At 47.2% G+C, this 14,238-nt stretch overlaps 1 protein-coding gene across 1 annotated transcript in view; it reads right to left on the reverse strand.

Moving 5' to 3' along the window:
• The window catches only part of MYOM3 (myomesin 3), an 84,289-nt gene that overhangs the window by 31,420 nt on the left and 38,631 nt on the right, over positions 1 to 14,238 (reverse strand). Inside the window, exons 18-23 of the mRNA XM_038758062.1 lie at positions 11,913 to 12,039; positions 10,161 to 10,339; positions 8,574 to 8,688; positions 6,535 to 6,691; positions 3,741 to 3,850; positions 980 to 1,024 (exon numbers count right to left, since the gene is read on the reverse strand). Coding sequence (XP_038613990.1) covers positions 980 to 1,024; positions 3,741 to 3,850; positions 6,535 to 6,691; positions 8,574 to 8,688; positions 10,161 to 10,339; positions 11,913 to 12,039 — 733 coding nt within the window. The remainder of the gene's footprint in view (positions 1 to 979; positions 1,025 to 3,740; positions 3,851 to 6,534; positions 6,692 to 8,573; positions 8,689 to 10,160; positions 10,340 to 11,912; positions 12,040 to 14,238) is intronic.

The following is a 14,238-nucleotide window of genomic DNA, read 5'->3' on the forward strand; positions in this document are numbered from 1 at the left end:
AGCTTTACTCCTATTTATTCTGATGACTTGACACCCGTCCACATGTTTTGTTTTGTTGTCTGTCTCCCCATTCTAGACTGTAAGCCCATTGTTGGGAAGGAGACCATCTCTATATGTTGCCAACTTGTACTTCCCAAGCGCTTCGTCCAGTGCTCTGCACACAGTAAGGGCTCAATAAATACAATTGAATGAATGAGTGAATCTAGCTTTACTTTTATTTATTCTGATGACTTGACACCCGTCCACATGTTTTGTTTCATTGTCTGTCTCCCCCTTCTAGACTGTGAGCCCATTGTTGGGAAGGGACCGTCTCTCTATGTTGCCAACTTGTACTTCTCAAACGCTTAGTCCAGTGCTCTGCACACAGTAAGCGCTCAATAAATACGATTGAATGAATGAATGAAAGAATGAAACTAGTTTTAGGAGTTTTTGTTTTCCACAACCTTCGGGGACGATTTCATTGGTTTTTGACCCATCTTTCCCCCAATCCCTTACTTACCAGTGAAACGATACTTGTCCTAACCCGATTTCTGTAATACAAGCTCGCAGAAACGCAACTAAAGTAGTAGTATAATAGTAGCAGTATCTATATTACCACAACTATAACGTTGTAGGAGAAATGCAAGAACTTGGTGGGGAGGGCCCTAGATTTGCTTTTGCTGAAGTGAAAATTGTTAAATTGAAACTACCTCAGCCGGGCTTACGGACACAGACGACACGCCACGGCCCACCCGTCCGGGAATTGATTGGCAACCCTTCTGGACCTACGGATATTTCCCGCCTACACAGCTTCCCGTGGGAACGAATTGGTTCCTTTCCCACTTGTTGGGTGAAGACGCGTATCCTGGTGTCCATCCAGATCCCACCCCCACAGACCGGAGCCGGGTCCGGGCCCGAGTGTCTGGAAATCGAGGCAGAGCCCTGGCTATCCCGGGGCCGGCGGCTGGGAGGGGCAGGGTGAAACCTTCCTTCCCCTCACCTGGATTTTTGATCTCGTGGCTCAGTTTCTTCAGCCTGTTCAGTTCTTGTCCGGAAAAGAAAGGAGAGAAGGGAAGAGGACACGGAAAGCGGGTCAGGAGTTTGTAGGGAAATTCCAACGCCTCCCTCCAACCTTTCCCCCCATCTATCTCAATTAGCTGCCCCCAGCACACGGAGAGACATTCATTCATTCCTTCAATCGTACTTATTGAGCGCTTACTGTGTGCAGAGCACTGTACTAAGCGCTTGGGAAGTACAAGTGGGCAACATCTAGAGACGGTCCCTACCCAACAACGGGCTCACAGTCTAGAAGGGGGAAACAGACAACAAAACAAAACATGGGATCTTGCTCCACTGGAGCCTTGGTTGCCATGGAGATATTCTGGAAAATGGGACTGGGGCTGTGGATTTTTTTTTAAATGGCAATAATAATAATAATAATAATGGTATTTGTTAAGCTGTTACTATGAGCCAAGCACTCTTCTAAGCACCGGGGTAGATACAGGGTAATCGGGTTGTCCCCCATGGGGCTCACAGCTTTAATCCCCATTTTACAGATGAGGGAACTGAGGCCCCGAGAAGAAGTGACTTTCCCAGAGTCACACAGCTGATAAGTGGCGGAGGCGGGATTAGAACCCACGACCCCTGACTCCCAAGCCCGGGCTCTTTCCACTGCTTCTCTATTTGTTAAGTGCTTACTGTGTGCCGGATGTACTAAGCTCTGGGGTGGAGACAAGATAATCAGGTTGGACACAATCTCCGTCCCACACTGGGCTCACAGTTGTAATACCCATTTTACAGGTGAGGTAACGGAGTCAGTCATTCAGTCAATTGTATTTATTGAGCGTTTACTGTGTGCAGTGCAATATACTAAACGCTTGGGATAGGACGACATAACGTAACATACCTGTATATATGTACGTGTGTTTGTACATATTTATTACTCTATTTTATTTGTACATATTTATTCTATTTATTTTGCTTTGTTAATATGCTTGGTTTTGTTGTCTGTCTCCCCCTTCTAGAGTGTGAGCCCGCTGTTGGGTAGGGACTGTCTCTATATGTTGCCGACTTGGACTTCCCAAGTGCTTAATCCAGTGCTCTGCACACAGTAAGCGTTCAATAAATACGATTGATTGAATGAATGAATGAATTTATTTTATTTCTACATATTTATTCTATTTATTTGATTTTGTTAATATGTTTTGTTTCGTTGTCTGTCTCCCCCTTCTAGACTGTGAGCCCGCTGTTGGGCAGGGACCGTCTCTAGATGTTGCCGACTTGGACTTCCCAAGCGCTTAGTCCAGTGCTCTGCACACAGTAAGCGCTCAATAAATACGATTGAATGAATGAATTTATTTTATTTGTGCGTATTTATTCTATTTATTTTATTTTGTTAATATGTTTTGTTTCGTTGTCTGTCTCCCGCTTCTAGACTGTGAGCCCGCTGTTGGGTAGGGACCGTCTCTAGATGTTGCCGACTTGGACTTCCCAAGCACTTAGTCCAGTGCTCTGCACACAGTAAGTGCTCAATAAATACGATTGAATGAATGAATGATTGAATGAATTTTATTTGTACATATTTATTCTATTTTATTTTGTTAATATGTTTTGTTTCATTGTCTGTCTCCCCCTTCTAGACTGTGAGCCCGCTGTTGGGTAGGGACCGTCTCTAGATGTTGCCGACTTGGACTTCCCAAGCGCTTAGTCCAGTGCTCTGCACAGAATAAGCGCTCAATAAATACGATTGAATGAATGAATGAATTTATTTTATTTGTATATATTTATTCTATTTATTTGATTTTGTTAATATGTTTTGTTTTGTTGTCTGTCTCCCCTTCTAGACTGTGAGCCCGCTGTTGGGTAGGGACCATCTCTAGATGTTGCCGACTTGGACTTCCCAAGCGCTTAGTCCAGTGCTCATCATCATCATCATCATCATCAATCGTATTTATTGAGCGCTTACTATGTGCAGAGCACTGTACTAAGCGCTTGGGAAGTACAAATTGGCAACATATAGCACACAGTGCTCTGCACACAGTAAACGCTCAATAAATACGATTGAATGAATGCACAGACACATTCCCCGCCCACTATGAGCTTAAAGCAGCGTGGCTCAGTGGAAAGAGCCTGGGCTTTGGAGTCAGAGGTCATGGGTTCGAATCCCAGCTCCGCCACATGTCTGCTGTGTGACCTTGGGCAAGTCACTTAACTTCTCTGAGCCTCAGTTACCTCATCTGTAAAATGGGGATTAAGACTGTGAGCCCCACGTGGGACAACCTGATCACTTTGTACCCCCCCCAGCGCTTAGAACAGTGCTTTGCACATAGTAAGCGCTTAACAAATGCCAACATTATTATTATTATTAAAGCCCCAGAGCAGTGAAGTGTCTTTCCCAGGTTCACACAGCAGACAAGTGGTGGAGCCAGGATTGGAATTAGAAGCCAGGATTACTTGGCACATAGTAAGCGCTTAACAAATGCCAACATTATTATCATTATTATTATTATTAAAGCCCCAGAGCAGTGAAGTGTCTTTCCCAGGTTCACACAGCAGACAAGTGGTGGAGCCAGGATTGGAATTAGAAGCCAGGATTACTTGGCACATAGTAAACGCTTAACAAGTACCATAATAATAATAACGATTACTGTTATACTTGACAAGTACCATATTATTCTTATTATTACTATTGTTATTGTGGTACTTGTTAATCCCAGGCCCGGGCTGCTTTATGGGTTGGGGCGGCGGGGTGGAGGACTTACCTTCCTCGGTCAAAGTGTGGCTGGCGGAGATATCCTCGTCGGCGTCGGTGACCACCACGGAATACGTCCCTAGGTCCTTCTCGCTTGGCTCTTTCAGGATGACTTTAGATCTTCAAGAGACCCAGTTCAACTTGTATTTACCCCAGCGCTTAGAACAGTGTTCGTCAGACTAAACACTTATTAAACGATGATGACGATGATGGCATTTGTTAAGCGCTTACTACGTGCAAAGCACCATTCTAAGCGCTGCGGAGGTCACAAGGTGATCAGGTTGTCCCACAGGGGGGCTCACAGTTTTAATCCCCGTTACTTATTAAACGATGATGATGATGATGGCATTTGTTAAGCGCTTACTATGTGCAAAGCACTGTTCTAAGCGCTGGGGAGGTCGCAAGGTGATCAGGTTGTCCCACAGGGGGGCTCACAGTTTTAATCCCCGTTACTTATTAAACGATGATGATGATGATGGCATTTGTTAAGCGCTTACTATGTGTAAAGCACTGTTCTAAGCGCTGCGGAGGTCACAAGGTGATCAGGTGGTCCCACGGGGGGCTCACAGTTTTAATCCCCATTTTACAGATGAGGGAACTGAGGCCCAGAAAAGTGACTTGCCCCAAGTCACACAGCTGACAGTTGGCGGAGCCGGGGTTTGAACCATTATTAAGAGACAGACACAAGCCGAAATAGAGCCCGGGCCTGGGTGTCTACCCTTGGCTCCACCACTTCTCTGGTGTGTGACCTTAGGCAAGTCACTTCACTTCCAGCGCTTAGAACAGTGCTTTGCACATAGTAAGCGCTTAACAAATCAATCAATCAATCAATCAATCGTATTTATTGAGCGCTTACTGTGTGCAGAGCACTGGACTAAGCGCTTGGGAAGTCCAAGTTGGCAACATCTAGAGCCGGTCCCTACCCAACAGCGGGCTCACAGTCTAGAAGGGGGAGACGGACAACACAACAAAACATATTAACAAAATGAAATAAATAGAATAGTAACTATGTGTAAGTAAAATAAAGAAATAACTAGAGTAATAAATCCGTACAAACATATATACATACAAATGCCATCAGTATTATTGTCTGGACCTTATCTCCCTCATAATAATAATAACGACAGCATTTATTAAGCGCTTACTCTGTGCAGAGCACTGTTCTAAGCTCTGGAGAGGTTACAAGGTGATCAGGTTGCCCCACGTGGGGCTCACCGTCTTCACCCCCATTTTACAGATGAGGTCACTGAGGCATAGAGAAGTGAAGTGACTCGCCCAAAGTCGCACAGCTGACAACTGGCGGAGCTGGGATTTGAACCCATGACCTCTGACTCCAAAGCCCGGGCTCTTTCCGCTGAGCCACGCTGCTACCTCGTCTGGAAAATGGGGATGAAGACTGTGAGCCCGATGTGGGAGGGCGTCAGGAAGACCTGAGTTCTGCTCCCGGCTCCACCACTTCTCTGGTGTGTGACCTTGGGAAAGTCACTTCACTTCTCCGGGCCTCAGTTCCCTCATCTGGAAAATGGGGATTAAGACGGTGAGCCCCCCATGGGACAACCTCATCACCTTGTAACCTCCCCAGTGCAAAGAACAGTGCTTTGCACATAGTAAGCGCTTAATAAATGCTATTATTATTATTATTATTATTATTATTATTATTATTACAAGGTTGCAGTCTAATGTCTGGTGTCCAGTTGTGCGTCCTGTGACATGCTTCAGGGCCTACATGCTTCCAAACTGAGCTTCTCCCTTCTCCCTTGGGGGAATGGTCTCTCGCTGGTCTCTCCAGAGCTCAGTCCTGGACGTTTTCGATCTGGCCCAAGGGGCGTCTCATCATCATCATCATCATCATCAATCGTATTTATTGAGCGCTTACTATGTGCAGAGCACTGTACTAAGCGCTTGGGAAGTACAAATTGGCAACATATAGAGACAGTCCCTACCCAACAGTGGGCTCACAGTCTAAAAGGGGGAGACGGAGAACAAAACCAAGGTGCTGTGGGGAAGGGAAGGAGGTAAAAGGGGGAGACAGAGATCTGCCCCTTGGCAGATTTACCTTGTAAATTTACCTTGTATCCCCCCCCAGCGCTTAGAACAGTGCTTTGCACATAGTAAGCGCTTAATAAATACCATTATTATTATTTCCTTTAGACTGTGAGCCCACTGTTGGGTAGGGACTGTCTCTATATGTTGCCAATTTGTACTTCCCAAGCGCTTAGTCCAGTGCTCTGCACACAGTAAGCGCTCAATAAATACGACTGATGATGATGATGATGATTGATGATGATGATCTGCTCCCCCCCCATCCCTCCCACCTCCCACGTATATTGGGGTGGTCCATTTTACATTCGATGGAGAGAAGCAGCGTGGCTCAGTGGGAAGGAGCCCGGGCTTTGGAGTCAGAGGTCATGGGTTCAAATCCCGGCACCGCCAATTAGCTGTGTGACTTGGGCAAGTCACTTTGCTTCTGTGGGCCTCAGTTCCCTCATCTGTAAAATGGGGTTGAAGACTGTGAGCCCTCCCGCCACGTGGGACAACCTGATCACCTCGTAACCTCTCCAGCGCTTAGAGCAGTGCTTTGCACATAGTAAGCGCTTAATAAATGTTATTATTATTATTATTATTATGAAGAAGCAGTGTGACCTAGCGGACTGGGAGGCGTGAGACGTGGCTTCTAATCCTGGCTCCGCCATTTGCCTGGTATTTGTTAAGCGCTTACTATACTAATAAGAATAATAATGATGGTATTTGTTAAGCGCTTACTATGTGCAGTGGTCTCCTCTCCCTCTTCCCGGCCCACATACCTGCCAGCTTTGTCTTCGATGTCCACCCTCTTGGGGTCCGGGGGTCCCTCGTAGTCCTTGGCCCACTGGAAAGTCGAGGAATCGGGTGCCTCCGGGGCATCGAAGGCCAGGAAGACTTGTCCCTCTTCATCCACACCCACCTCGATCTCTCTGGTCCCTAAGTAGAGGGGAAGGCGTCTGATGGTTCGGTCGTACTGTGCCCTCCCAAGCGCTTAGTACAACGCTCTGACAATAATAACAGTAAAAATAACTGTGGTATTTGGTTTTTTTTATATAATGGCATTTATTAAACGCTTACCACGTGCAAAGCACTGTTCTAAGCGTTGGGAAGGTTACAAGGTGATCAGGTGGTCCCCCGGAGGGCTCACAGTCTCCATCCCCATTTTACAGACGAGGGAACTGAGGCCCAGAGAAGTGAAGTGACTTGCCCAAAGTCACACAGCTGATGATTTGAACCCGTGACCTCGGACTCCAAAGCCCGGGCTCTTTCCACTGAGCCACGCTGCTTCTCTGTTTACTTGTTAAGCGCTTACTATGTGCCAAGCACTTTTCTCAGCGCTGGGGTAGATGCAAGGTAATCCGGTTGGACACAGTTCCTGTCCCACAGAATAATACTACTAATAATGGCATTTTTTAAGTGCTTACTATGTGCCAAGCACTTTTCTCAGCGCTGGGGTAGATGCAAGGTAATCAGGTTGGACACAGTTCCTGTCCCACATAATAATAATACTAATAATGGCATTTTTTAAGCGCTTACTATGTGCCAAGCACTTTTCTCAGCGCTGGGGTAGATGCAAAGTAATCAGGTTGGACACAGTTCCCGTCCCACATAATAATAATACTAATAATGGCATTTTTTAAGCGCTTACTATGTGCCAAGCACTTTTCTCAGCGCTGGGGTAGATGCAAGGTAATCAGGTTGGACACAGTTCCTGTCCCACATAATAATAACACTAATAATGGCATTTTTTAAGCGCTTACTATGTGCCAAGCACTTTTCTCAGCGCTGGGGTAGATGCAAGGTAATCAGGTTGGACACAGTTCCTGTCCCACAGAATAGTAATACTAATAATGGCATTTTTTAAGCGCCTACTATGTGCCAAGCACTTTTCTCAGCGCTGGGGTAGATGCAAGGTAATCAGGTTGGACACAGTTCCTGTCCCACATAGTAATAATACTAATAATGGCATTTTTTAGCACTTACTATGTGCTAAGCACTGTTGTAAGCGCTGCGGGGATGCAAGGTGATCAGGTTGACCCACTTGGGGCTCACAGTCTCAATCCTCATTTTCCAGATGAGGGAACTGAGGCTCAGAGAAGTGAAGTAACTTGCCCAAGGTCACACAGCAGACATGTGGCGGAGGTGGGATTAGAACCCATGACCTCTGGCTCCCAAGCTCGGGCTCTTTCCACTGAGCCATGTTGCTGATTGATACTGCTGAGGGGCAAATGGGTGAAAACAGTCTTTTCCACAGTCATCCCCGAGGTCACCTAATAATAATAATAATAATGATGGCATTTATTAAGCGCTTACTACGAGCAAAGCACTGTTCTAAGCGCTGGGGAGGTTACAAGGTGATCAGGCTGTCCCATGGGGGGCTCACAGTCTTCATCCCCATTTTACAGATGAGGGAACTGAGGCTAAGAGAAGTGAAGTGACTTGCCCTAGGTCACCCAGCTGACAAGTGGCCCGCTGTTGGGTAGGGACTGTCTCTATATCATCATCATCATCATCAATCGTATTTATTGGGCGCTTACTATGTGCAGAGCACTGTACTAAGCGCTTGGGTAGTACAAATTGGCAACATATAGAGACAGTCCCTACCCAACAGTGGGCTCACAGTCTAAAAGACTGTCTAAAAGACTCTATATGTTGCCACCTTGTACTTCCCAAGCGCTCAGTACAGTGCTCTGCACCCAGTAAGCGCTCAATAAATACGATTGAATGAATGAAAGTGGCGGAGCCGGAATTAGAACCCAGGTCCTTCTGACTCCCAGTCCCGGGCGCTCTCCACTAGGCCTCGCGGCTTCTCCCCTACCTGGCCCGGTCTTCATGAGCACCGGATCGCAGGGCATGGAAGGCGGCCCCTCCCCGGCGGCGTTCACTGCTCGCACCCGGAACAGGTAACTTTTCCCTGGCTCCAGATCGGAAACCTGGGGATCAATCAATCAATCAATCAATCAGTCGTATTTATTGAGCGCTTACTCTGTGTGGATCCCGACAGAGCCGGCTCATCCAGGGCATCCGGTCACCCCGTCCCCGAGGGAAGGCCTTCCCAGACTGAGCCCCCTCCTTCCTCTCCCCCTCTTCCCTCTCCCCATCCTCCCCATCTTACCTCCTTCCCCTCCCCACAGCACCTGGATATATGGATATATGTTTGTACAGATTTAATACTCTATTTATTTTACTTGTACATATTTATTTTATCTTGTTAATATGTTTTGTTGTCTGTCTCCCCCTTCTAGACTGTGAGCCTGCTGTAGGGTAGGGACCGTCTCTAGATGTAGCCGACTTGGACTTCCCAAGCGCTTAGTACAGTGCTCTGCACACAGTAAGCGCTCAATAAATATGATTGATTGATTGATTGATTGATTAGTCCAGTGCTCTGCACACAGTAAGCGCTCAATAAATACGACTGAATGAACTTGAGGAAAGTGGGGCATGGAGAAGTGAAGTGACTTGCCCAAGACAGGCAGTCGGCAGAGCCAGGATTAGATCCCACATCCCCTGACTCGTAGATCCATCGGAATCCTAGGCCCCTGTTCTTCCCGCTAAACCACACTGCTGCCACTGTTGGGCAGGGACTGTCTCTCTATGTTGCCAACTTGGACTTCCCAAGCGCTTAGTACAGTGCACACAGTAATAATAATAATAATAATAATGATGGCATTTGTTAAGCGCTTACTATGTGCAGAGCACTGTTCTAAGCACTGGGGGGGATACAAGGTGATCAGATTGTCCCACGTGGGGCTCACAGTCTTAATCCCCATTTTACAGATGAGGTCACTGAGGCTCAGAGAAGCTAAGTGACTTGCCTGAGGTCACACAGCAGACATGTGGTGGAGTGACTGACTGATGTGGAGGTAGATGGGCAACCACTTAGCCCCTTCCCTCCTCTCCCCCTCGTCCCCCTCTCCATCCCCCCATCTTACCTCCTTCCCTTCCCCACAGCACCTGTATATATGTATATATGGTTGTACATATTTGTTACTCTATTTATTTATTTATTTATTTATTTTACTTGTACATTTCTATCCTATTTATTTTATTTTGTTGGTATGTTTGGTTCTGTTCTCTGTCTCCCCCTTTTAGACTGTGAGCCCACTGTTGGGTAGGGACTGTCTCTATGTGTTGCCAATTTGTACTTCCCAAGCGCTTAGTACAGTGCTCTGCACATAGTAAGCGCTCAATAAATACGATTGATTGATTGATTGAGTGGGGATTTATTGAGTAAGCGCTCAGTAAATATGGTTGATTGATTGCTGCCCTTCCATCCCCTCCTCTTGTCCCCGTCTCCCTTTTTCCTTCCTGCTGTCCGTGGGGCGGGGGTCTGGCGATGGGGGTCCGAGGACCCTCGGGGGTCGGAGCAGGGCTAGGAGGGTTGACTGGATGGCGCGGGACCCACCTTCATGCGACTGGTGCGGACGGGCTCCGGCCCCAGCTCCTTCCACTCCCTGGATCCCTCTTGGCTGACATCCACGCGGTACCCAGTGACGGGGCTCGTGCCCAGGTAGAGTGGCGGCTCCCAGAGAAGCAGCAGGGAGTCGTCCCTCACCTCAGTGGCCCTCACGTCGTAGGGGGGCCCTGAGGCGGAGCAGAAGAGGGGCCGTCGGCCAGAGAAAGAAGGCTGGGCCCCCCCCCCCCACCCAGTCACCCCGGACCCCAACCCGCTCACCTCCTCACTGGGCCTTGTTCTCATCTCCCCGGCCCACGTCCTCTCCCTGACCCGGAATGCCCTCCCTCCACACATCCACCAACCCACTGTTGGGTAGGGACTGCCTCTATATGCTGCCAACTTGGACTTCCCAAGCGCTTAGTACAGTGCTCTGCACACAGTAAGCGCTCAATAAATATGATTGATTGATTGATTCCTCCCTTCAAAGCCCTACCAAGAGCTCATCTCCTCCAGGAGGCCTTCCCACACTCAGCCCCCTCCTTCCTCTCCCCCCGCCCTACCTCCTTCCCCTCCCCACAGCACCTGTATATATGTTTGTACAGATTGATTACTGTATTGATTTTACTTGGACATATTTACTATTCTATTTATTTTGTTAATGAGGTGCATATAGCTTCTAGACTGTGAGCCCACTGTGGGGTAGGGACTGTCTCTATATGTTGCCAACTTGTACATCCCAAGCGCTTAGTACAGTGCTCTGCACACAGTGAGCGCTCAATAAATACGATTGAATATAGCTTAATTCTATTTGTTCTGACGATTTTGACACCTGTCCACATGTTTTGTTTTGTTGTCTGTGTCCCCCTTCTAATAATGATAGCATTTATTAAGTGCTTACTATGTGCATAGCACTATTCTAAGCGTTGGGGAGGTTACAAGGTGATCAGGTTGTCCCACGGGGGGCTCACAGTTTTAATCCCCATTTTACAGATGAGGTAACTGAGGCCCAGAGAAGTGAAGTGACTTGCCCAAAGTCACACAGCTGACAATTGGTGGAGCCGGAATTTGAACCCATGACCTCTAACTCCAAAGCCCGGGCTCTTTCCACTGAGCCACTCTGCTTCTAGACGGTGAGCCCATTGTTGGGTAGGGACCGTCTCTAGATGTTGCCGACTTGGACTTCCTAGGCGCTCAGTCCACTGCTGTACACACAGTAAGCACTCAATAAATACAATTGATTGATTGATTGTGGGGTAGGGACCATCTCTAGATGTTGCCGACTTGGACTTCGGTGAGCTCTGCACACAGTAAACGCTCAATAAGTACGATTGATTGATTGATTGATTGTGGGGTAGGGACCATCTCTAGATGTTGCCAACTTGGACTTCCCAAGCGCTTAGTCCAGTGCTCTGCACACAGTGAGCGCTCAATCAATACGACTGAATGAAGGAATGAATACGATTGAATGAATGAACCCCAGAGTGGCCGCGGCGCTGAGGGTGCCAGGCTGAGGAGCAGGCCCTGCTGTGGGCCGAACCTTGGGAGAAGTGCCTCCTTTTAGACTGTGAGCCCACTGTTGGGTAGGGACTGTCTCTATATGTTGCCAACTTGGACTTCCCAAGCGCTTAGTACAGTGCTCTGCACATAGTAAGCGCTCAATAAATACGATTGATGATGAGAAGGGAGCCCCTTCCAATTCCTTCCTTCCTTCCCACCTCCCGTGCCTCCCTGAGGGGCGGCCCTTCCGGAGGCCAAGCTCACCCGGCTGAGCCATCGTCCACTCCGAACACTCGAACAGCTCACTGGGTGCGGACAGCTCTCCGACTCCGGCCAGGTTGGCCGCGCGGGCCTGGAACTCGTAGAAGTGGCCTTCGCTCAGCCCACTCACCTTCAGAGGGGAAAAAGAGGAATGGGCCAGGAGGAAGCCCATAATAATAATAATAATGGCATTTATTAAGCGCTTACTATGTGCAAAGCACTGTTCTAAGCGCTGGGGAGGTTACAAGGTGATCAGGCTGTCCCACGGGGGGCTCACAGTCTTATTCCCCGTTTTGCAGATGAGGGAACTGAGGCACAGAGAAGTGAAGTGACTTGCCCAAAGTCACACAGCTGACAATTGGAGGGGCCGGGGCTTGAACCCATGACCTCTGACTCCAAAGCCCGGGCTCTTTCCACTGAGCCACACTGCTTCTCTGCTTCAAGCAACCCATGAGGGGTTGCGGGGTCCGGGGGGAGAGGGCTGGCCTGGAGGCTCCGGGTCAGGGGGTGACAATTATGATGATTATGGTACCTGTCATTAATAATAATAATAATAATAATGGCATTTATTAAGCGCTTACTACATGCAAATCACTGTTCTAAGCACTGGGGAGGTCACGAGGTGATCTGGTTGTCCCACGGGGGGCTCACAGTTTTAATCCCCATTTTCCAGATGAGGGACCTGAGGCCCAGAGAAGTGAAGTGACTCGCCCAAAGTCACACAGCTGACACTTGGCGGAGCCGGGGCTCGAACCCATGACCTCCGACTCCAAAGCCCGGGCTCTTTCCACTGAGCCACGCTGCTTCTCTAAGTGCACTGTTAAGTGCTTACTATGTGCCTGGGCACTGTACTGAGCTCTGAGGAAGATTCAGAGAAGATTAGAGAAGCAGCATGGCTCAGTGGAAAGAGGAAGTGGAAGGATATACACATGTATATATGTACATATGTTTGTACGTATTTATTACTCTATGTATTTATTTATTTTATTTGTACATATTTATTCTATTTATTTTATTTTGTTAATATGTTTTGTTTTGTTCTCTGTCTCCCCCTTCTAGACTGTGAGCCCGCTGTTGGGTAGGGACCGTCTCTATATGTTGCCAACTTGGACTTCCCAAGCGCTTAGTACAGTGCTCTGCACACAGTAAGCGCTCAATAAATACGATTGAATAAATGAATGAATGAGTTCACAAAACCTGGGACAGACCCGTTGTTTCTCATTCATTCATTCATTCATTCAATGGTATTTATTGAGCTCTTATTGTGTGCAGAGCACTGTACTAAGCGCTTGGGAAGTACAAGTTGGCAACATGTAAAGATGGTCCGAAGACCTCAGATGGACCCAGACAAGCTGGAGGTTGTTAGGTACAATATAAACCATATATAAATGCATTTATATATAAATATATATATATATATAAATATATTGTTATAAATACAATATAAACAATATATCCCTTCATCCAATGATAGGGATGGTGGAGTTAAATGTGGAATTGGTTACCGCAGGAAGGTTGTGTCAGAGAAGCAGCGTGGCTCAGTGGAAAGAGCACGGGCTTTGGAGTCAGAGGTCATGGGTTCGAATCCCGTCTCCACCGCATGTCTGCTGTGTGATCTTGGGCAAGTCACTTCACTTCTCTGGGCCTCAGTTCCCTCATCTGTAAAATGGGGATGAAGACTGTGAGCCCCACGTGGGACAACCTGATCACCCTGTATCCTCCCCAGTGCTTAGAACGGTGCTTTGCACATAGTAAGCACTTAACAAATACCATTATTATTATTATAGTAATAATAATAATGATAGCACTTATTATTTATTATTATTATCATTTATTATTTATTTATTATGTATTATTATATTAATTATTATTATTAAATACTATTTATTATTAGCATTTATTATTATAGTAAGCACTTAACAAATACCAGGCAAATGGCAGAGCCAGGATTAGAACCCATGTAAGCACTTAGCAAATGCCAATTATTATTATTATTATTATTAGGGAGTTCAAGAGGGGTTTTGGATAGATTAATGGACAAGTGGTCCTTGAGAGGTCAAGGCGGGAGGATGGGATGGAAGAGGGAAAGGGTCAGGGGGGTTCATCATCATCATCATCATCAATCGTATTTATTGAGCGCTTACTGTGCGCAGAGCACTGTACTAAGCGCTTGGGAAGTACAAGTTGGCAACATCTAGAGACAGTCCCTACCCAACAGTGGGCTCACAGTCTAAAAGGGGGGTTGGATGATGGTCTGTGCTGGGTCACTGGGGGAAAGTCAAGGATGGAGAGGGGAGGGTCAGGGGTGTTGGATGGTCCTCTCTCAAAG

This window comes from Tachyglossus aculeatus, chromosome 16, assembly GCF_015852505.1.
Source record: "Tachyglossus aculeatus isolate mTacAcu1 chromosome 16, mTacAcu1.pri, whole genome shotgun sequence".
NCBI lineage: Eukaryota > Metazoa > Chordata > Mammalia > Monotremata > Tachyglossidae > Tachyglossus > Tachyglossus aculeatus.